Here is a 23,641-nt window from a genome sequence, read left to right on the forward strand (position 1 = left end):
ATTGATAGCACCGTTTGGTAGTAGGTGCCCTTAGCTACCTCAGCACCCCGATATACTTACATCTAATTACTATCCACGGTTGTACATGTTATTTGTCACACTGTCTTTTTTGATGTGCGGCTTTTCCCTTTTAGGGAACGGTACTTCCAACTCTTTGAGCCACTGTTGTGGATGCTCAAAGCAGGAGACTACCCTGCTGTGAGAGTATCAGCCCATATAAAGGCTGTGTCTGAAGAGCAGCCTGTAAAAGACACTTGAAAGAGAACCTCCCCATACCAGTCCTCCTGTACAAGACAGTGGATCCACTTATTAATCAAGATAAAATTCTGTAGAAATAAAGCTGTAAAATAAAAATAACAAATGGAGACACAGTAAACTGCACCACACAGGCTAAACAAGCTGAACTATAAAGTAGCTCCTTCATATAGAAATAAACAGCGTGGTCGACATCAGTAGGTAGTAAACTACAGAGACAATTGTGAAATAAATGCACATCCCCATTAACATCCATCTCAGAATCCGAATACTGTACTTGGAGAGAATTATTTTATTTTGGTATGATGCATGCATGATCAAAATTCAGTTTCCAGCTGTATTGTGAAAGTTAAAATAATATTTTATTAAACAACAATTTGAAGAATCCTGTTCCACTATGATCACAGACAAAACATTCAGCAAAGATCAATCCCACAGACTTCAAAGTAAAAAAAGAAAATACAGCCTTATAAATCAGCCCAAATCTTAAGACGTTTGTACAGAAGGTTTTTCCTCATAAGGACATCTACTCTGCATTTCTTAGCCACTGAAAGAAGTATTTGTCGAGCCAGTAGTAATGTGTGTGGTTGCTACTATGGACATAATCTATCTACTGGTGTTTAATCTTTTCTGACTCCAATGGGGACAGATGAGAATCTGAAATAAGGGTGATATCTATCCCTTTGGTGTTAAAGTAATGGTGTCGTACAATTTACATTCAAGGACGTTATCATAATATGGCATAAAAAGTGATTACCAATAATCATGTACATTACAATAGTGTGCAAGGGGATGACGGCAATAATCAAGGACTTTGGATGTCAGCATTGGATGGCAGGCAGATAAAGACAATAATCATCTTGCTACAGCGAGATGGCCACAGGGTAGCTTGGATTATAAGGGCAACAATACAACCTTAAGAACTCAAAGGGGAGGAGATCTCAGTTCCAGAAAGTGGATTGAGAGGCTTATGGACCAGTAGGACTGTGCTAGCATAGCTTGTAAATGTGGATAACAGTGCAGCGCAGGAGCCTGACATTAAACGCTGGGATAAATTCCTTCCTGTCTGCCAGAAGCCCCATGCCATCAATGAGCGTGAGTGATCAAATGGAAGTGCAGCTATACTATACTTATGACAGTACTATCATTCCACTAGAGGGATTTGAAAAACCAGTATCTTGGCAACTCTAAAACACCTTATGTAAGACCTGAAGACGTTTTAGTTATGGACACCAAATCTGACTAGATAAAAGATCCTAATTAGCAGTCTTCATTTAAAGGCCAACAGAGATCAGATAGCAGGTTGTAAGGCAGACCTATCACAATCAATTCAGCAACCCTTGAAGTTCTCTGGGAAAAAAGAGAGCAAACCAACTTCAGTGGCCAGTGACAGGAAGAGTCCTTTCGACGAGATCTATGTAGCACAAAACTAAAATCAAGTACAGTAAAAAGAAATTAAATACTTGTGGGGTTGGAAGTAGAAGTAGTGAAGGTGGCCTGCCTCCTTTAGAGCTGTCTTGCAGTTCTCAATTGATACAGTGGAGGCCTTTCTTGTCAAATCAACTTAGAGGCCCACTGTTTACTTATAGGGGCCCAGAGGAGAGTCAACCCAGTCTAGCATTGCTATACTTTCATGGGAACCTGCCCTTCTGGTTGGACAGACAGCTGATATGGACAAATTTGGTCAAGAAAATTAACACAATCTAAAGATAAAAATGTTCTTACTTTCACAGGGTATCGAAACAGCTTCACAAAACCAAAATCATCCCCTGTTGCCAATACTTTATTATCATTGGTGAGGCAAGATGCTGACACGTCAGTCACTTCTCCAATTACTGGCCAGATCCCTTCACAGTAGGAGCCCAGCACACTGGTCCATGAAGCCCATGCAATCTTTTCCACCTAAAAACAGAAAGATAGAGTGACTTGTCATTCATGATACAGAGCGTTCTTTTCAAGTCTGGAAGTATCCTCATTATTAACCATCCAAGTAGAATGTGCTGTTAAATTTATAATAATTACAAAATGAGGATACGCTGATCTAGATTTTACCTACCATGTACATTCCTTACCATTTGAGGAGGTTTCTGTATCCTCTTATATTCTAGCTAGCCCCTTACCCTCGCTGTAAGCTGATAGTGCTGCACGTTAGTGCACAAACAGCGGTGGTTTAAAATAAATAGTCTCAGGCAAAACATGTTATTTTCATGCCTATTACATAATTTGTGTGGAATACAAACTACAGTCTGACACATGGCCTAGTCTTAGCATGATTATGCCCTCTTTCTGTGAACTAGGGATTTCAACTAATTAGTGTGATAAGAATTAATACAGTTATATACAGTTAAAAGTGGTGCATAAATGATCAATTTAAGGTGCAACTATAACTTAAGAATTTGTAATGTTTGTGTATTTTAAGTTTGGTTTGTATGGATAGAATAAATAAAGTTTTCCTAACTATAAGAAAGGTTTACCATTTCTTTAATTGAATAATGTAAACACACACACATACACACACATACACAGACACACACACACACACACATATACATACACACAAACATGTAGAGCTTTTCAGGAGAAACCTGCACTAATTTAATAAAAGGCGACTATAAACATCTTTTCTTTCAAAAACCTTTTTTTTATTTTTTTAAAGAAAGGAAAAAAAAGGTCAACGTAAGAAAGGCCGCTATATAGAATGGAAAACTGGCATTGTGACTTTAAGGAATCATCCTCAATCCAAGCGCTATTTTGAAATGTATTCTTTAACAATTCATAACTCTACTTCTACACATTTAATTTTTGTTGTTTTGGTTTTTTTATTTATAAAAACAATCTATTTTTCTTACCTAGTGTGGAGTCTTTTTGTGGTGTTCCCACTATGTTGTTGTATGAAGTGTTGCACAAATACTTTACACATTGCCTCTTAATTTAAGCCTCACTGCATATTTTCAAGCTACCACAGGGTGAGCACAGGATAATTTAGGTTGTGTCGTGACCTACCCTGATTAGGACTGCGGGTCCTGCTTGGACAGGGTGCATACCTCTGCCAACCAGAACCCCCAATTCCTAACACAGCGTGAGTAATTAACAGTGGATGAGGTTAATTCAAGCATTACATCCATCACTATTTTGTATAGTTTAGTGTGTTGCTCTAAGTGGGAAGTGGGTCCCGTGCACACTGTGTCATTGGAACAAAGCTGTACTGGGCTGATGAGCCCATAACTATGGCAACACTGGCCCTGGGATGCTTGTTCTGTGGTTCAGGGAGGGCCTGACTTGGCAGTTTCAGCTGGATTGATCTGACAGGAGCAGGGTCAGGACTGATTTCGATATAGCTGGGCCCAAACTGAGGAGACATGGTGCACAAAATAACGTTGGATTGGGTTGCGGCTCGAGTAATTACTAGTGGCTGAAATTAATACAAGCGTTTCCATCCATCACTTTTTTGTATACTTTAGTTGTTCAAATCCATTGCAGATCAAGATAGTAACACATTTACGGTTCACTGAAAGGTTAGAGCAGAACTCTGTCAGGGTACTCCCTGACTATGAAATGTGGTAGATATCTGAGCTATGGTGGCTTCTAGGGGAATGTAGGACGCTGAAGCTTCCACCTCATTGGCTGAAGTTTGGGTGCTGAGAAATGAGGTAGATGTGTTACTATAAGTACAATGTTATTTTAAACCTATGGTCATTTTATACTGTATGGTGTATATATTTTACACTTTATACTGCTATTTTAATATACAAGAAATTCCCAGCCTTACAACGGGGAATGATTCAAGTATGTAAATATATAAAAGTATGATCTCACTACCATACCGTACTATAATGTGACTGGCCTGTGGTGGACAAGCCCTGCACTCAAACACACTGGGGGCATCCAACCCCCCCTTGCATGGCCAGCCATTGAGAGTACTCATCACAGTATAAATGGGTGTCATTTTAAATAATGCATGAGGGTACTGGCTTTCTCAACCAGGCATCGAAAAAAATATAAAAATGTTGCCAGACACGCTGGGGTAGTGACTTAAATAATCTACTTGACGTAACTGTAATACACTTGACCCATAAACTGGTCTCAAATTGTGTGATCCATTCAAATATGTTATTTCACAGAGTTGCCTTTTTCTTCATTCTCATGTGTGAGAGCACCTTCAAATATGTGAGTTCAGAATGTCTGCTGTACAAAATCTTGTTTTATTAAATAGACTAAACGTTGGCTTCAAGTACAATAACAATCTAGCCTACATATAGGGTACACATGATCCTTGACCTGCTACTTAGTTCTCTAATAGCAATGTCATCAGGGTGGGGCCAGTTCATGTTTCCCAGTTCATGTTTAAAAACTCTCCCTTTAAATACATATATTACTAAAGCATGATGTGAAACTGCATTGTCATTTACAGAGAGCACGTTAACCACTGAAATGCTCATAAACTTTCCCACTGACATGCAGTTTTACTGACAAAACGATATAGCCTACGAACGGTAAGTGTGTGGAAACAGGTTTCTACAAATATTTATCATTTGCACATCATCAAATAAAGTTTTCTGATTTGTTTGTTCCTGTTAAAATCTTAGTTTCCATCACATTTCAGGACTACCGCAACAATGTGCTTTCCTAACCACTATTTGAATTTAATATTTGTACACCTTATTTACAAGCTATTTAACCCCTTAACTGCTGGCCTCCATAACAAACAAGCGGTTTGCTGTGCAAAAGTCCCCATCCTCAAAGCTTTCAGGAACTTTCAGAACTAAATAGAAAAACGATTTTGTTTTACCAGAGTTTTGGCATTTTTTGAAGAGGTAAGCCCATCATTACTATTTTTTGTACGCTCAACCTAATTCCAGTTTACACCCATGGGTAATCCAGGAAAGCTATCGATTTTTGAAATGTAGACAAAATTCCGAATTCAGCAAGAAGTCATATGTGTAAATCCCTCAAGGTTTTCCCTAAGAATACTGAAAATTAGTAGGAAAAAGGCCTTTTGTGCCAACGTTTTTATCTGTTATATTTTGTCATGATGGCCGATTTACAAAAGCAATATACCATTACGTCCACTAGGCCCTACTGGTTGCAGTGATATATAGGGTTTGTAGGTTTTCCAAGAACCCAAGGTACCCAGAGCCAGCAACTCAGCTGCATTACACTATGGTTTTATTGTGTACCGAGTATAGACCAATTCACATGGTAAATGTGTAGAGTGAAAAATGCATATCAATGAAGCCTATGTATTTCTGAAATGGGCACAAGATATGGACTTCAGGAGCAGTGGTTATTTGTACATCTATGAAGTTCTAGGTACTTGCACTAGTATATGATTAAGAGGGTATTTTTTTGAATGTCTTCTTTCTTACTAATAACTAGTAACAGAACAGGCAGAGCATGCCAAACGATACTCAGCAAGCCGGTGGGCGGATTAGTATAGAATAATGAGCTGCCAACAACTTAAGCATACCAATGGTAATTGTCACTAACCACAGGAACACGTTTTATGTAAAACATCCACCCCGCTTTAGTAAACGGGCATTTTTAAGTACGGAAGAGTGTGAGTTAGAAACAACCACTAACTAACGCATAGGGATGGCGCGTAAACGACCATGATGTAATACGCATTGGGATTTATTAGAGGACATCCCTATTAAGAATGTTTTATTTGTACATTCCAGATTGTCCCTGATGAAGGTGCACGAGGCACCGAAATGCATTGGAATTTGACGAATATGCCTCAAACAATCGTTAAAGTTTGGATTATGTGATTCATAACATGTCTAGATGGAATAAAACGACCTTTGAAACAACGACACATGTACCATATTATAAACTTTTTTGTTGAATTTGGTTCAACCCAAACACCAGTGCAGAGGGTGAGAGGCTTATGGAGTAATAAGTCTTCTAATCTATGCTCCCACATGCCTTCCGATAAAAATGGTGCCTCACTTGTGTGGGTAGGCCTAGAGCCCACGACGGGAAATGGTCCAAAATGCAACATGCACACTTTTCTACTTAAAACGACCCTTTTTTGCAAAAGGCTAACTGTGGATTTTGGGCCCTAGCTCAGGTGGCACCTAGGGAAACCTAGCAAACCTGCACATTGTGAGAACTAAAGAACGGTGATGGATTTAACCCAGATCTGTTGACTGGGTGTGAGTGTTTGATTGGTTCAGATGCTCCGTCCACCACCACCCCCTTTTGTAACGCTTTGTTCGCCATAAGTTGGCAGGGTATGCTCAGATGTGAGTCTCTTGCTCACTTTGCCACTGGATTCAAGCAAGCCTGGCTGAAGACGGCTAAAATGCCTGAAACCGGTCCTAGGAAGCTTGTTTCCGGTCCAGAGAAGGCATGGCTTGGCAGTTTGGGTGGACTGTTCCCATGAGGCACAGGGCCAGACTGATTTGCATATGGCCATGTCTGAACTGGGGTAGCAGAGTGGGCTAAAGAACGGTGATGGATTTAACCCAGATCTGTTGACTGGGTGTGAGTGCTTGATTGGTTCAGATGCTCCCTCCATCACCACCCCCTTTTGTATCCCCAAGGGGGGTGGCAGATTGGGGGTGAATACCCTATCCACTTCCCAGGAGGGACAGAAAGACTGTTTGGCCCTGTGGTGAGGGGAGCATGTGCTCATGACCGGGGAGGGGGGGGCACTAAATTATTTGCCTGAATTCAGTCCCTAGGCTTCCTACCCCCTCCTCCCATGGGAGATCGGGGGTAATTACCCCCATCTGCCCCCCCCACGGGGCAGAACGACTGTTGCCCATTCACTCAGAATGTGGGCACGGCTATGGCCATGCCAGGCATCCCCCCTTATATTTAATATCAAACATCCCAGGTATCTAGTGGGCTTTCTGCCCCCTCCCCCCAGTGCTAGACCATATTGCAGGTAATTGCACTCATCTTCCCAAGAATTACATTTTAAATGTGCCCGTAGGGGAGCCCAGGCCCTTGCCGAAGGGGCTGCTCCCCTTTCCAATGGTACCTCTGACCAGTGAATCCCTGCTTAGGGATCGCTCTCCTGTGGCGATCCCCAAGCAGGGATCCACTGCGCAGAGCTACCATTTAAAAGGGGTGATTATCCCCTTTCCGATCTCTCTCCCATGAGAATCAGTGCTTGGGTGTCTGAGGTATTCCCGAGCACAAATTCAGTTATAGTAAAACAAGCCCATTGTCTAGTTTTACTTTCACTTTTTCTGCAATGAAGTCAGCGCACCGTGCTCGCCGATCGTCACTGCAGTAAACAAAGAAAAAAAACACAATCAGGCTGCTCCGGAAGCTCTTCCCAAGCAGCGTGATGGAAAAAAAATAACCCTCCCTTGTGTCAACCAATGGCCTACATCCGCACTGGGGAGGGAGTGTGCCCATCTTCCATTGGCTGACAGCTGCATTAAGGGGTTAAATGTTTGAAAAAAACTTTCATTTCACACTCTCTTGCCAGACAGTTCACTTCACAAAAAACTTTGCAGTCCGGAAAAAAATTAATTCCAGGATGAAATAAGCAGAAATTTGCATGAGGACATAAAGTGACATTTGACCTCTGTATTTGAATGCACAACAAATGTGACAAGATAAGAACAACATTTAAAGCCATCTTTATTGTTCATTGACTTTCTGAATGTATAGAACACCTGTTCTTTACCATCTCCACCTCTCTCACCAGAAAAATCCAGTAGGCCCTAAAAATAGCTCACCGTGATAAAATCACACTCACAATAGCGAGTAGGTCTATCAGGGTGTCACCACATCAATATAAAATGCAGGCCTACTGGCTTTGTCAAGTGGTGACTACACCAACATGCAAGGCAACACTACTGGCATTGTAAAGTAGTCACCACATCATTATATGACAGCAAAGCTATTTAATTTACAAGAGGGACCACATCAATATACAAGGTAAGCCTATTGGCTTTTTCAATGTGTTATAGACATTCTTTTACACTCTTCAGACCGCATAACACAGTGATAAGATCAACTACATGGGGTCCCTGTAACCCCTCAGATCCATAGCTGCAGCTCTGGGAATGCTTAAAAACATGACCAACTTTTCTGGGGGTCATGCTGCTGCTCTTTCTGTAACCCCCCACAACCCTTGTGCAACATGTTGGTGGTCCCTTTGCCCAGATTGGGACGCCATAAAGCAGGAAAACATAGGCATATTAGCTCAGCAAGAGAAATATGGGGGTCTCCTAGGTGGGAGGAGTGAATAATAAATGATGCCTAAGGGCAGAATTGCTTCAGACTCTCAAGGATGGGATCAGCAGGGCCAATAGTCAGCTCGGGGAGGAGGAGCACCACGCAAGACCCCTGCCCATAACTGAATTAGACTGTAGACGTGCTGACACCAGGCCCTGACCCACATCGTGGGTATTAAAAAACAAAATGTGGCTGCCTGCACTTAAAAAAATATATTTCGCCTGGTTCAGTGGGATTACCCAATAATTAAAAAAAAAAATTGGCACCAGCAGGCTGCCTTTGGGACCCCACCTCAAGGGCTAGGGGTTAGGGTTCCCCTACCCTGACCCCTTATGCTCTTTATTTAAAACATTGTCAGGAAATGGGACAGCGTCCCAGTGTCCTCTACTGGCCTATGTAACATTTCTGTTCATGTTGTAGCCAGCCAATCAGAGCCCTTCCTCCCAATGAGACCTCTCAGCCAATCAAGAGGCTTGAATTTTCGAATTTCAATCCAAAATCCAGATTTCTATGCATTTTTAACCTCAATTTCTCAAAAACTACAGACCAGAATTAATCCACATCACAAAAAGCACACTTTCTGGGTGAAGAGCTAGCTTTTTGCCAAATTTGGTATAATTCTGGGCAGCCATTTGGGCTGTTGCGCTGTTCAAAATACTCTTTGGAAATTGCATGGGGAAATTGTATTTTGGGACCCCCCCTCCTCATTTTCCTCAGCCCCCATCTGATGGATCACACCAAAACTTTCTAGGAAGGAGCTGAGGAAGCTGGAGCGGGTCTGGAGCTAAATGGAGACAGCTCCTCATAGTCCCACTGTCCGGCCACCGCAAAGTGTTTTTTAACTAAGCAAAACATGCTTTTCTTAAAACCATAACATCTGAACATCATTAAACGTTTTTCTCTTCTATTTATGACTGACAAAACAAAGTCCAACATTTCACTAACTGTTTTTACAAACATTTCCCTCTCTATAGAAAAGTGTTATTTTCATGCTTAACAAATTTGTCAAAATTCAACTTTGGGGGTTTTCCACCAAGCCGGACTAGCCGTACCAGACATCAGGCGTTTCCTCCGGAGGCTTGAAGGGTGAGGGGCCGTCTTTAGTTCTGGGGGCCGGTTTTGTAGCAGTGCAATCATTTTAAAATGCTGCAGAGTTCCTTGTATACCCAACAGTTTTCAGGCAACAATAAAAGTGGCAAGTTAACGCTGGTGATTAATGTACCTGCTGATTGGCGCTTTGTCTAGTGGCAAAGAGTGTGTACTATGCAGATTACAGAACAGTATTTTATGTACATAGCTCAGTGGGTTACTGAATTTGTCACATAGATCCTTTTGTTACTGTGCAGTTCATAAGTTGCAATCATAATCGGAGTTAGAAAGTTAAGCTTTTTCCCCAGTATATCATTTTCCTAATTTTGGTAAAAAGGGTTTGTTCGAGTAGAAACAAATTCTAATTAGTAAAGTCAACCCTAACCACTGTATTACATTCTGAATCCTGAGTTTGTGCTTCCCCAGACCAACTCTACAAGTATGGATGACATGTGAATCCTACACCTTATAGTCCTCTTTGTCTTATGTAACATTTTCTATAGACTTATTCAAACACAAATGATTCATTGTGTCTGTATGTGATGTAAAACACTCCAACACCCTACACTAGTATGAGATGCACTATAAAGCAAATAAAACTATATGTGAGAGGGGCTCTGAAAATATGAGAGCCACTGTTGGAGGTTGATAGCGAGGGAATAATCGAAGAGCCCCAATAAAGATTGCTGTATAGGTCATCATCTAATATGCTTGAAAATGTATACAATTCAATAAATAATGAAAAATGTTTTTTAGAAAGCACACTTTTTGCCATTTTGTCCCCAAATTTGTTTTTTTGGGAGGGGGGATAACCCACTCCAACCCACCTTGTAGTGATCAGGCTTGCTTGCTGTACTTGCTCGCTATGCACCGTATGGGGGCTGATCTGACAAACTTTGCCAGGGCTGCTTTGGGTTGCCAGTCTGGCCTGTATGCTACGGCTGTTATAGCTCCGTTCCTATTTCTGCTTTACATTAATGGCCTGGAAAGTTTCCTCTGCACGGTCTTGCCCAAAGTGGGTTCTCATTTGGTCCTAGTCCTTTTATATGCAGAAGTGGGCTGCAAATTCTTCTCAATGCTTTTTGCACCTTTATGAGTAATTTAGGGCTGAAAACGAATTTGACAATATTTTTTAGCACAAAATATAGCCTGAAGAACGACAAGTCCAAAAGTACGAGTTACTTACCTTTGGTAACGATGTATCTGGTAGAGCCGATTCTAGCCGCAGATCCCTTCACACAGAATTATCCCCAGGCGCGAGACTGGATCCGGAAACTCTTCTACCACAGCATCCCTGCGTGCCGGAGAATGGGCGATATCATGTGACTCCGCCCAGGCATCGTCCGAGTATGTGACATCAGCGAGGTCACATATGACCTGCCCGGCGCGCCTACGTCAGTTTTCTTCGGAGAACTTTTCCACACCACAACGCGAAACCATCAAATAAAAATTGTGGAAGCATGGGAACAGTGTGCGAAGAGCAGAATTTTTTTTGTAAAGAAACAGTGACTAACAACACTACCAGAGTAGTGTCAACACCGCAGAACCCAAAGACAGGGAAAGAAGAAAGAACAAGCAGAGCCCTGCGCAGCCACCCCGCTACCACATAGACAGCCTCCCACCCCTGTGCCCCTGAGGCAAGGAACATGGGTAAAAGTCATGGCACACGGAGTCCTACCACCCCTACCCTGAGCAAGGAAGGGAACCAGTCCCAAGACAGACAGGGACAACAAACCTCCAAGCCACCCCAACATAGAGGGCAACCACCCATAAGGGACAAGGGCAAGACATGGCCAGATGACCCTTAATCAGAGGATTGCAATGGAAGGAAGGGAGGGGAGGGAGGATAGGGATACAAAGCAATCTCCCCAAACCCTGGAGTACCTAGAGCAGCAGAGCACCAGAGCACCGGAACCCCATCCTCCAAAAAACCAAAGGAGAAATGAAACACACCCAGACGGAGCCACCCATCAAGAACAAAGAAGGCACTCACAGGAGACACAGCCCCCCACCGGGAGACGAGTACCGAAGACCAACCTAAGGGTCCTCGCAGAATAGGGGTGGAAGGGCGGGCCGTGAACGAATCTGCGGCTAGAATCGTCTCTACCAGATACATGGTTACCGAAGGTAAGTAACTCGTACATCTGATAGAGACTACTACCCGCAGATTCCTTCACGTTTAATAGATACCCTAGCAATACCCCCTGGGAAGGAGGGTCTGCGAAAGGACCCCACCAGCCAATACAGAACAGAGGGCCCCACAGGGGACCAGATCTGTGGACCAGGTAGAACCTCGTCCCTGCCAGGCAATGGGAACCCCCACAAGCAGAACCCCACCAACTCCAAGAGGATGTAGTAGGGAGAAGAAGAAGGCTGAAGAGGCCCGTACTCCCACAGCAGAGGCACCAAGGGCAAGGTTGGAGAGGCCGAAGCACCACACTCTCCCACAAGGCAAGCCAGCTGCCGCCACATGCCAAGACAGGAAGAGCGGAAGACGAAGCCTAGAGGACCTAAGGAAGGAGGGAAAAGAAGGCGAACCCACTCCAGGTCGAGAGCAACGCGCCAGCCAGAACAGCGGCGGCAGTCAAAAGCTGCCAGAAGCAAGAAGAACAGCCCGAGGCCCCAGGAAGGCCGAGCAGGCAGCGCCTGGCTAGGGAGAACACAGGATCATCCCAGACCTCAGGGCAGGAGCAGGGAGAGAAGGAGATACCCGGGCACACCACCATTAGTGGCCGCGCACATTACCTCAGGAAGCTAAAGCAACCTACATAAACGCCATGGAGAACAGGCACCGGAAGGCGACCAGAACCCCCTAGCAGAGCGCAAGCCATATGACAGCTACCACTACCCCACATAGGGTATGTAAGACCCAAGAGATGGAAATCCTCTTTGAAAGAACTTCCGCAGCAGAGGAAAAACAAAAGAGCCAAGGGGAAAAAAACACCCCTGCGGGAGGCTTGACAAGCAGCCCAAGCAAAGCAGAAGGCCTAATCTCAGGGCCAAGTCTGCGCAACAACTCCGGCAATACACACGCACAGAAAGAAAAGGGCCGTCCAGCAGCCAACAATGCCAAAGTCCCAAGGAAGGACGCAAATGGCCAGAGCACACACTCCAAAGCCAGAACAACCAGCCTAAGAAGGCCCAGAATCAACCCAACTCAGGAGTCACGGAGGAGGGGACAGAGGAGGAGGAGGATAAGGCTGAGGAGGAGGAGGACGGAGCCCTGCCAAGAGCCGTTGGATGGCGGAGTGGGCCAGGGCATGAAACAACAGGCTGCCATCAAACGGAAGGTCGATGAATCACTCCCGAATATTCTCAGGGAACACTCCATCCCGAAGCCAAGAATGGTGACGGAGAGCGACTGAGGAAGCCATGGCTTGGCCCAGATCCTCCGAGATGTCCGGAGCGGAGCATAAACGCCGCAAGCTCCCGGCCATCCAAAGCATGATGCCGTAAGTCCACCTGACCAGTCTCCTGGAACGCTGCCAAGGTCTAAGCCGAATCCCACAAACAGGAGGTGGCCCTAGCCAGCAGACACAAGGTGTTAAGGACCCGCAGGGCAGCGCTGGTCGAGGCGAACATGTTGCGCCCCCAAGAGTCCAGCCAGCGGACCTCTCGGGATGGCGGAGTCAACAGTGGCGGCAGGGAGGGAAAAGCAGTCCACAAAAGGGGGCAGACAGCTGACGGGTGAAGGGAAAGACTCGCCGGGAGGGGCCGGTGCAGAAGATGCTGAGGCACCGGGTCCCCCTGAGGCAGGATGCCTTCAAGCCCCCGTCAAGGAAGAAAGGAGCGAACCTTTAAAGGGAAGTAAAATTTCCCTCCCACCAGAGCCCTGGTAGAGGACCACCAATAGATGCTCCGCCGGAAAGTGCGCCATCGGGTCACCCATGCGCAGGATGCCCACAGCCGTGGACACCGCGTGAGCGAAGGCCGCACCCGCCTCCGTAGGGCCCCGCGGTGGAGAAAGCAGCTCCTCCGTGGGCGACAGCTCCAAACTAAGGCGGCCATCCCCGATGCCAAGTGGGACGGGCAAGGGCCCGATCTGGAAATCAGAAAAAGCCGAAGAATGAGGGACCTGCCGCTCTTCCGACGAACACCTCTGCTGAAGGAAGGGCGGGGAGCCGCCCTTTGACGCCGGTGAAAAAGACACCACGCGGCGACCAGTCTCTGGGGATGACGACACCAATATACAGCCTGCCTCTGGAGAAGGAGCGTCCGAAGACGAATCCGCGGTACGACCCTGCACGGAGCCGTAGATTCCGCTGCCTGAGGCAGGACGTCGGCACCATCTGGCGTCACTGGACAAGGTTCCTCCATGTCACCCCGCACCGGAGACCGGAACGGAGACCGGAGTGGAGCTGGAGCCGCACCGGCCCTGGGGCGTCACCGGAACGACGCCGACCCGACCCCCGCCAAGGCAGCCACCTGCATGATGGAACGAGACGGGCCAGGGGAGTGACCTGAAGCCCTCCGCCAATGGCGGCCCAGAATGAGGCGGAGATCGCTCGGCAACCCATGTGGCGGTGCCAGGGACGATTCAACCTCCGACTCGCCCTCTAATGAGGAAGCCGTCCATGGGGAGGGACGAGAGGGGTCCGGAGAGGGACAAGGGGTCCTCTCCCGGCCTCGACCCGGAGCAGGATGAGGAGGGTTCACCGACCCTTGTGGCTCCGCATGATCCAGCGGCTGCCAGCGCCGTAGCGGCATCACCTCGGCCTTAGACAGGACCACCTTGTCAAAAGACCAAGAGAGCCCCGGCGATCTCCGCCGACACCACAGGGACTCCCGCGGGAGTGTGCGGCGAGGCAGAGACGCCCCGGAGAAGCCTCACCTCAACAGCACCACATCCTCCAAGCCTGGATCCGAAACCAGTCGGCGCCGGGGCTGGAGCCACCGAGCGTTGCGGAGGGCCCTGCCAGGGCGAGGGATCAGCTGACGCCCCAGGAGGGGAAGGAGGAGGAGGAGACGCCAGTGAGGCCTGCAAAGCCGCCGCATATGTCTCCATTTGGACTCTTGACGTCCCAACACCAGGAAACAGTAGATAGGATGACAAGCGGGGCTGCATAACCCCCGGAGAGTCCACGCCCCCGGCAGGCTGAAAACTAGCCCCTGGGGACAAACTGTGACACTTACCCACTAGGGAGCGATGCTCACGTGACATCAGAGAAGGGGGAGGACGACAACCACAGCCGTATTTGAGGCCATCTGCCGAAGCAGACCGAGGGAAGGACGTCGACCTGGAGAGACGCGCCTATAGAAGTTTCATCTGGCGCTCCCGCTGCGACTTCAGCTTCAACTGTTGGCACGCCACGCAATCAGTAGTGCCGCGATCCTCCCCCAAACACCACATACAAATGAGGTGTGGGTCCATCGCCGACATGAGACACCCACAAAACGTGCAAGTTTTGAAGCCCGAAGGCATTCGCACACTGTTCCACCACAAAGAAATGGAAGAAAAGGGGCCCTAAACAGGCCCGTAGCAAGGACCGGATCCGCGTTGCACTTGGAAAAGGAAAAAACTGACGTAGGCGCGCTGGGACGGATCTTATGTGACCTTGCTGACGTCACGTACGCGGACGACGCCTGGGCAGAGTTGCGTGATGTCGCCCCTTCCCAGGCACACAGGGATGCTGTGGCAGAAAAGTTTCCGGATCCAGTCTCACGCCTCGGGATAATTCTACGTGAAGGAATCTGCGGCTAGTAGTCTCTGTCAGATAATTTAGTCGAACAGGGGTGGAAGTGGCCTAAGGGCAACACTTCACTTATCTGGATAAGCCCATAGATGCAGCAAAAACTAGACATTTTCATTAAAATTCAGGTCCCTTTAATTTCAGGAAACTATTGATTCAGTTTTCTGCTTTGCTACAAGGCTTGGCCAAGAACCAGTGAAGAAGATCTTGCATATTAGCAGGAGTAAATCTATTGCAACCGGCCCTTATGGTGCCGGTGCAAGGGGGGATGCCAAAGTACAACAGGTTCAAAGAGTCGAAAACACATTTTGTGTAGACTTTTGGCCCTACCTCAATCTGCAGTCTCTTTATTATGCCATGCTGAAGTTGGCCTAAGATACGTGGAAGATATCATCAATATTCTATGGCTGCGGGTATGCAGCAACCCCAAAGCTAAACTTACCAGGCACATTATTTCTGATTGCCTAGCTTTTGGACCACACCCTAGATATCACATGATTGACGTTCATTAAAAAAATCTGTAACAAACTGGGAACTCAAGATTTGTATATATTGCCAGGCAGTACTTCCACACAATAATTTGCTACAGTGAAAGGATGTTATTAACAATGCACACCAGAAGGCACGATTTGAGGAGAGACAAGCATTTCAACTTGGTGTTTCCGTTCTGCCTTTAAATGTAATACCTCTACCAGTGGATAATTTGACTCCTGTAGCTGATGCCTGGCCAAGATTTCTTTTTACTAAGCTGCACTTCAATCTGGTTCATTAGGTTTCACCTGCACAGCTCTTGCACTGTGCTTGTGAAATATATTGTTTTCAATATAAACCTAAAAGGTGCGTGCATCCCACCCTCTATCTTTCCTGGCTTTTCATTGGCTCCTGGGCTTGCCACTTAACTATTCCACCATTTCCAGTGGCTGTAACATTTTCCTGCATTTACCAATACTTGTTCCTCCTCTGCGTCTCTCATCAGTTTCCCGTAGCCGAAATACTGTTAACATCCGCTTTGGTGAAATTATTTTTTCATAAAGTTTTGCCTTTTTCGTCTTGCAGTAGCTTTAGGTAGCAACTTATCACCAGGAGACTCTAAGTGATTAGCACAGAATCACAGGATGTTAAACCGCAGACTCGAACCGGACTCTGGCAGCTGCACCACATCCTCTTCACTCCTGTGATACTTGTTCTTTTTTTAAACCTGGTACACTGTTACATAGAGCATGCAAACACATATATTTTGTGACGCTGGATAAATGGCACCCCCACCCAATGGTGGTGGAGGTGACACTACTTTGCTGCACAAACCATGACTCTGCACCGCACACCACCCGACCAATGTATTATTTATCCAGAGCGAACACAGTATATCTAAAGTGTTTTAAATCGTCAGTCACACCAGATAAGTCCTATGTTTAAAGTTCAGCTTGTCTCTCCATCTATTTATTGAACATCTCTGTTAATTTATTTAAATGCCTCTTTGCTGACGCGCTGTGGCCTGAAAGCATGGTTCTGTGCTTGCTGGGGTTTGGTAAACTCCTGCTTGGGCAAATCTTTTAAAAAGAAGGTGAGAGATGTGGTATCCAGGCACAAGAGCTTTGCCTGGCCTTCCCATTTTTCTACTGGTCCCAGATGAACATGGCAAGGCTCCATTTAGATGGCTGTTAATGGTGTCCCTTTAGCCTCCAATGCTACTGCTATCCCCTTAAGTGCTGGAGCACCCCCTCAACCTGCCCAACTAGCTCTCTCTGACTTTCCTAACCCCAGCTTCACCCCTACAACCCACCCAACCTCTTCCCGTGCGGCGACACATTTCCAGAGCATTTCACTCCAGTTTGGCCTCTGGTGAAGAAAGAAAGTCAGGGCTGAACCTCAGTGCAATGTCTGATGCAAGAACTTTCAGTTTGTGCGTTCCTCTTGGTAAACGCCTCACAAAGTACCCAGGAGCGAGTACACCTGCCCCCTTCTTGAGGTATATGTTAGTTTCCAAGGCAATACAATGCATCTGTAACTGTGATAATTAATATATAGTTGAGGGCTCGTTTTGTATACATGGCTTGCTTCTGATCATAATGCACCCCTAAATAGTAGATAAGCTGAAGATATGTTCTGCGCCACTATATCCATTTCCCTGCTTCTTTTGCGTTGTTCACCACCCGGATATATTTTTTACCTTTTTCTGTGTACATTTGCCCCACAGCAGCCCATTATTCTTGGGCATTGCCCCATAAGCTATAACAAAGACCATTCCGTAACCCCCTCTTTCATTCCACTTGGCAGAGCACCCTTACTCACCGTTACACCAGAGGGTGGTCCTTGATTTTGGCATATCAGGGGCAGTTCTTCTCAGTGGGTTTGAGGTGTGAGCGACGGCTAACACACCCATTCCATGTGGACTGTCGCTCACACAAGCAGATCATTTGAGGCCAGTAACAGGTGTCACTAAATAAGAGTCCTGCTGCACTCCCAGCATGCTTGTTTCCGGTCCACGGAAGACCTGGCTTGGCAGTACTGGTTGGACTATTCCCATGAAGAACAGGGTCAAGATTGATTTGCATATGGCTGGGTCTAAACTGGAATGGCATGTTGAGCAAAAGAACAATGCATTTCACCCCGATCTCTTCACTGGGGTTGAATGTATGATTTATTCAGTGTTCCGTCCATTATTTGTTTGCGTAGCAGTACTGACACCGCAGCATCCCAAGGATTGAAGTCCTAATTAAGTGGGGACTCGGGGGCGGGGGAGCAGAGCCCTCCCCTGGGGTGGAGTTATTTCCTGAAGCTCACTAGTGCTTCCTGTTGAACAGAATAGGACAATACTATGATGCATCATCTGCTATATACAATGATATGGGCCAGAGACTACGGCCAACACACCGCACAATACATGTTGAAATCTGCATTTACTTTGGTTTCAGTTAAGTACTCGCAGTGCACCTCTTACCATAATAGTGCCTGATCGTGCCATTCATTGACGTATTAGGACAATTCTTGACATAATTCTATCTAGCCCTGGCATAATGGTTTTTTGGTCCAGCAGTGGCCACCCTAAATATATTGTTGCCAGTCTTGGCATAATCTTAGCTTTGCCAGGCACAAATTGCTATGTTGTATTGTTGCATGCCCCTGGGTTATTATGAACATTAGTGTCACAATTATGAATATTCCTGGCCTAATGGTGGCCCCGGGTTAATGGCGCCTATCCTTGAATTATTTGTGTCACTCTTGACAAAAATGAGGATATCCGTGGTATATTCCTTTCTGTGCTCGATATATGGCTTGACTGTTCCTACCCGAGGCATAATGGTAGACGTGGTATTATGGTGCCTACCCTTTACAGATTGTGGGCATTCTTGGAATACTTTACTTTTTTTGCATTACATAAGGTGCAAACCTCAGTGAAGCATGTAAATCGGTATACATTAGAATCATGTATTACTTTGGACTAGTGCTATACTATTAGTTTTGTTACATAGACTTTATCCAGTTGGCATGTCAGGGCTTACATTAGGAAGAGTCTTGTTGTGGTTTCACTGCTCATGTGATGATCGTCTGAAGTCATGGCAGGGAAGAACAAGTTACTTACCTTCGGTAACGCTTTTTCTGGTAGATACTATATCTGCCTGTGGATTCCTCACCTTGTGAATATCCCCCTTGCGTCAGCAACGTTCGGTAATTTTCTTCGTAGCACGCCGACGTGGGCGACGTCACAGGAGCACGGCATCGCGCGCGACTCCGTCGGACGTCACCGACCCCATATCAGGTCCACGCCGGCGTGATGACGTCAGTTCCGCCCTTTTTTCCATGCCTTCGAGGCACACGGACGGACCAACGATAGCAAATATGCAAATATACAATGTACACAGTACATATAGAACAAAATCAATACAATAGTATAAACCATATACACAGAAAGACCAGGTATAGCAGAGTGGACAACGGGGAGGCGGGTGGGCATGTGAGGAATCCACAGGCAGATATAGTATCTACCAGAAAAAGCGTTACCGAAGGTAAGTAACTTGTTCTTCTGATAGATACATCTGCCGTGTGGATTCCTCACCTTGTGAATAGATTCCCACAGCAGTCCCCACTCCCGGAGGAGGGCGTCCACTCTGCTACACCAGGAAGTCTTGGAGGACAGAGCGCGCAAAGCGGCCATCCCTCCTCACCTCGGTATCCAAGCAGTAATGCTTCGCGAAAGTGTGGAGGGAGGCCCAAGTCGCGGCCCTGCAAATATCCTCAACAGGTACACCCCTAGACAAAGCAGAAGTTGCAGACTTTGCTCTAGTTGAATGTGCTCTAATACCCTCAGGAGGGTCCTTACCCGCAAGGGAGTAGCAGATCTTAATGCACAGGATTATCCACCTGGAAAGAGTGCGCTTGTGCACCGCTCTGCCCTTCTTGCAGCCAGCAAAACCAACAAACAGCTGGTCATCCATCCGGAAGTCTTTAGTCCTGTCCAGATAGAAAGACACCGCCCTCTTAGGGTCCAGGCAATGCAGTCTCTCCTCCTCCTTGGAAGGGTGTGGGGGAGGATAGAAGGTAGGAAGGGTAATGGACTGCCCAAGATGGAAAGGAGTCACCACCTTAGGCAGAAAAGCAGCCCTGGTCCTAAGAACCATCCTTTCAGCATGAATGGTCAGGAATGGGGGTTTAGAACTTAGAGCTTGAAGCTCACTTACCCTCCTTGCCGAGGTGATTGCAACGAGGAAGATCGTTTTAAAAGAGAGAAGCCTCAATGGACACTTGTGCAAGGGCTCGAAGGGAGAACCCATTAAGAAGGTCAGCACAAGATTCAAATCCCAGTGAGGAACAATAAAAGGGGTAGGAGGGAACATATTTATGAGACCCCTCAAGAATCTTAAAACCACCGGAGATTTAAAGAGAGAGGGCTGATCCGGCAAACAGAGAAACGCCGATAAGGCCGAAAGATACCCCTTGACCGTGGCCACAGCCAAACCTTGCTGCGCCAGATAAAGAGCAAATTGTAAAATATTAGATAAATGAGCCTTCAAAGGGTCAATATCTCTCTCCCTGCACCAAGAAACAAATTTCGACCACCTATAGGAGTAGATGGACTTAGTGGTGTCGCGCCTGGCAGAGAGAATGACATCCACCACATCGTGAGGGAGAGAAAAAGAACTCAAGTTGCCCCGTTCAATCTCCAGGCATGAAGGTGTAATGTCTGGAGGTGGGGGTGTAGAACCTGCCCCTCCATCTGAGAGAGGAGGTCTGCCCTGTGAGGGAGACGGAGCGGCGGGTGAGAGGAGAGGTGGAGTAGGTCCGAATACCACACCCTTCTTGGCCAATCCGGGGCGACCAATATGACTTGGGCCCGGTCTTGACGAATCTTCCTCAGAACCCGAGGAATCAAGGGTATGGGAGGAAACGCGTAAAGGAGTTGATTTCCCCAACTCAACTGAAACGCGTCCCCCAAGGCTCCTTGCATCGGATACTGGAGACTGCAGAAAGACGGGCAGTGCGCATTCTCGCGAGTGGCGAATAGATCCACCCGAGGAGTCCCCCACATCTGAAAGATGTCGTGAACAACCTCCGGGTGAAGCCTCCACTCGTGGTCGGCAGAGAACTGCCGACTGAGACTGTCTGCACGAACGTTCAGAACCCCGGCCAGATGATTTGCCACCAGACAAATCTGATGGTCCTGAACCCAGGACCAGAGCCGCAGAGCCTCTCTGCAGAGACACTGCGACCCTACTCCTCCCTGTTTGTTGATGCACCACATCGCAGTCGTGTTGTCCGTCCGGGAGTAGCACCCTTGACCACTCTCCTGCTCTGGAACCACCTCTATTGCACCCTTTCGGAACAGAGTCAGGACTTCTTCCTGCAAGAGAAGCAGGTGGTCCTCTGAACAATAACCTTGGCAAGGAGGGTAATTGGGAGGGAATTCCTGAAAAGGAGGTGCATACCCATTCTCTACGAGATTGAGAACCCAAAGATCTGATGTAACCGATTCCCAATCTCGTAGAAAATGAGTAAGCCGGCCCCCTACTGGCCCCACATGATCCAGAATGGTGGATCTAGGGCTGCTTTGCTGATGCGGGTGGGGGTTGGGTATTATTGGAGGAAGTGGAGGAAGAGGAGACTTGACGTCCACGTCCACGACCCTTCTGTCTACCTCTGTAGGACCTGTACAGAGGGTTCTGCTGCTGCTGCTGTTGTTGCTGACCTTGTTTGAAGGGACGAAAAGAAGATCTACCAAATCCTCTGAACTTTCTAGTCGTTGACCCTCTCATCTGGAGACCCAGAGATCTTGCAGTGGCACGACTATCCTTAAACCTTTCCAAGGCTACATCAGCTTTTTTACCAAAAAGGCCAGTCCCTTCAAAAGGTAAGTCCAGCAACGTAGACTGCACATCCGCTGAGAAATCAGAGGACTTCAACCACGCGGCCCTCCTGGTCGCAATAGAAGAACCCATAATTCTGGCAACAGAATCTACTGTGTCCATGCCACTCTGAATGATCATACGTGCAGCAGCTTGAGTGTCAGAGATCACCTCATTAAAGTTCTTCCTATCTTCCTCAGGAAGTTTAGGTGATAATTGCTTAACTGAGTCCATTAGAGCATGCACGTACCTAGCTAAAAGGCAAGTAGCATTTGTTGATTTGAGAGCCATGCTCCCAGAAGAGAAAGTCTTCTTCGCAGACTGATCTAATTTCTTTGATTCTTTATCAGCTGGCACTTGAGGGAAAGAACCCGCAGCCCTGTTAGAGCAAGCCGCCTGCACCAAAAGACTTTCTGGAGAGGGATGCGTAGAAAGGAATGCAGGGTCATCAGGAGCTGCCCTATAGCGCCTCGCAATAGCTCTCGAAACTGCAGGAGCAGACAATGGCCTCTTCCAAATCTCTTTAATTGGATCCGACAAGGCATCCGTGAAAGGCAGCGTAGGTTCGACAATGGAAGAAGGAGAGTGTAAGACTTCAGTGAGGATGTTGGGCTTGTACTCAACCGTGGGCAGCTTCAAGTTGAGAAGATCAGCCGCCTTCTTAATCACCACGTGGTAGGGTGCCACATCCCTAGAATGAACATCAGAAGTCGAAGGTAGACCCCACTCAGGAGAGAGCTCCAGACCACTAGCATCACGAAGGTCTTCAAAATCATCATCATGATCAGGAAGTTCGCCTTCTTCCACATCCGTATCTTCCTCTTCCCTTTGTTCGAGAAGACGTTGAGCCCTTCGTTTCAACCACTCCAATCGAATCGAAGTCGACGGATTCGGTAACGACTCCGACGGAGCCGGTTCCGACGTCGAACGAGGAACTGGAGCAGCAGGATGAGACTCATGGACAGGTGTGGTACCTCGATCTCGACTACGAGGTCGATCCGGAGTCGGCGAAGCCGCATGCGGAGTCGAGGACCTCGGTGGAGCCGTACCGAGCCAAGGTGCAAGAGGCGCCGGCATAAAAGGCATAAATGGAGCTGGGGCGTATGATTGAGGAATACCCAAATTATACGATAATGGACCCATGGGACCAACAGGTGCTCCAGTGGGGTACATCGCCCTGGAATATACTCCAAACATCGCATTGAGAAAATGCGAGGGATCCTGACCAGGACCAGGAAAGGGAGGGTACGAACCTACCGGATGCTCCAACGGAGGTCGTTCAGACACATGTTCACTCTGACCTTCAGGATCCACCGGAGTTTCCATCGGAGTCGGAGTCTGAGTCTGAGGAATCACTTCATCTTCCTCTTCATGTTCCGAAGGATGTAATGAAACTGGATCCGGTTCTGGCTCCGGAGTCGGAGACCCTTCGATTGACAAAGCAGGAGAAGGAGAGACAAAGTCTTTACGGTGTTTGTGAGACTTTTTCTTTGAGTCAGAGGATTCCTTCCCTGAATGATGTTTAGAACTGTGCTTCCTCCTCTTATGTTTTCTCCTCGAGGAACTCGAAGCGTGACCTGAAGCAGACTTGGATCTAGACCTAGATCTCTCCCTGGACCTCGACTTCGCTCTGGATCTCGATTCCGCTCTGGATCTCGAACCCGCTCTGGATCTCGACGCCGACCTCGACTTCGATCGAGACCCTTGCTTCGACTTCGAGCGTCTCGACGTCGACCTCGAATATCTTCCAGAATCCTGCTTTACCTTCGCTAAAAGTAGTTTAGCTTCACGCTCTCGAAGCACCTTTGGGTTCATTTTAAAGCAGGAACTGCAGTTTTTAACGTCGTGATCCGAACCAAGACACCACAAACAATCCTTATGTGGGTCAGTGATGGACATCATGCGGGCACAAGACCTACATTGCTTAAAACCTGTTTTCCTCGACGACATCTTCGGTGAAGAAACAAGTCGCAAAAGAGAAACAGTGACAATTAAATAACAGATAGATACTAAGTATCTCAGAAGATCCCGAAAACCGTTAGCGTCGAAGACGCGGAAAAAAGGGAA

At 46.9% G+C, this 23,641-nt stretch overlaps 1 protein-coding gene across 7 annotated transcripts in view; it reads right to left on the reverse strand.

Moving 5' to 3' along the window:
- EML5 (EMAP like 5) overlaps positions 1–23,641 on the reverse strand; it is a 1,317,369-nt gene that overhangs the window by 498,548 nt on the left and 795,180 nt on the right. For all 7 annotated transcript variants that reach the window (XR_013600929.1, XR_013600930.1, XR_013600931.1 and 4 more), the window contains exon 25: positions 1,981–2,157. Coding sequence is in view for 4 of the 7 variants with exons in the window: in XM_078660021.1 (XP_078516147.1) it covers positions 1,981–2,157 (177 nt within the window). In the remaining 3 variants the exon portion in view is untranslated. The remainder of the gene's footprint in view (positions 1–1,980; positions 2,158–23,641) is intronic.

This window comes from Lissotriton helveticus, chromosome 9 (genome assembly GCF_964261635.1).
Source record: "Lissotriton helveticus chromosome 9, aLisHel1.1, whole genome shotgun sequence".
Lineage (NCBI taxonomy): Eukaryota > Metazoa > Chordata > Amphibia > Caudata > Salamandridae > Lissotriton > Lissotriton helveticus.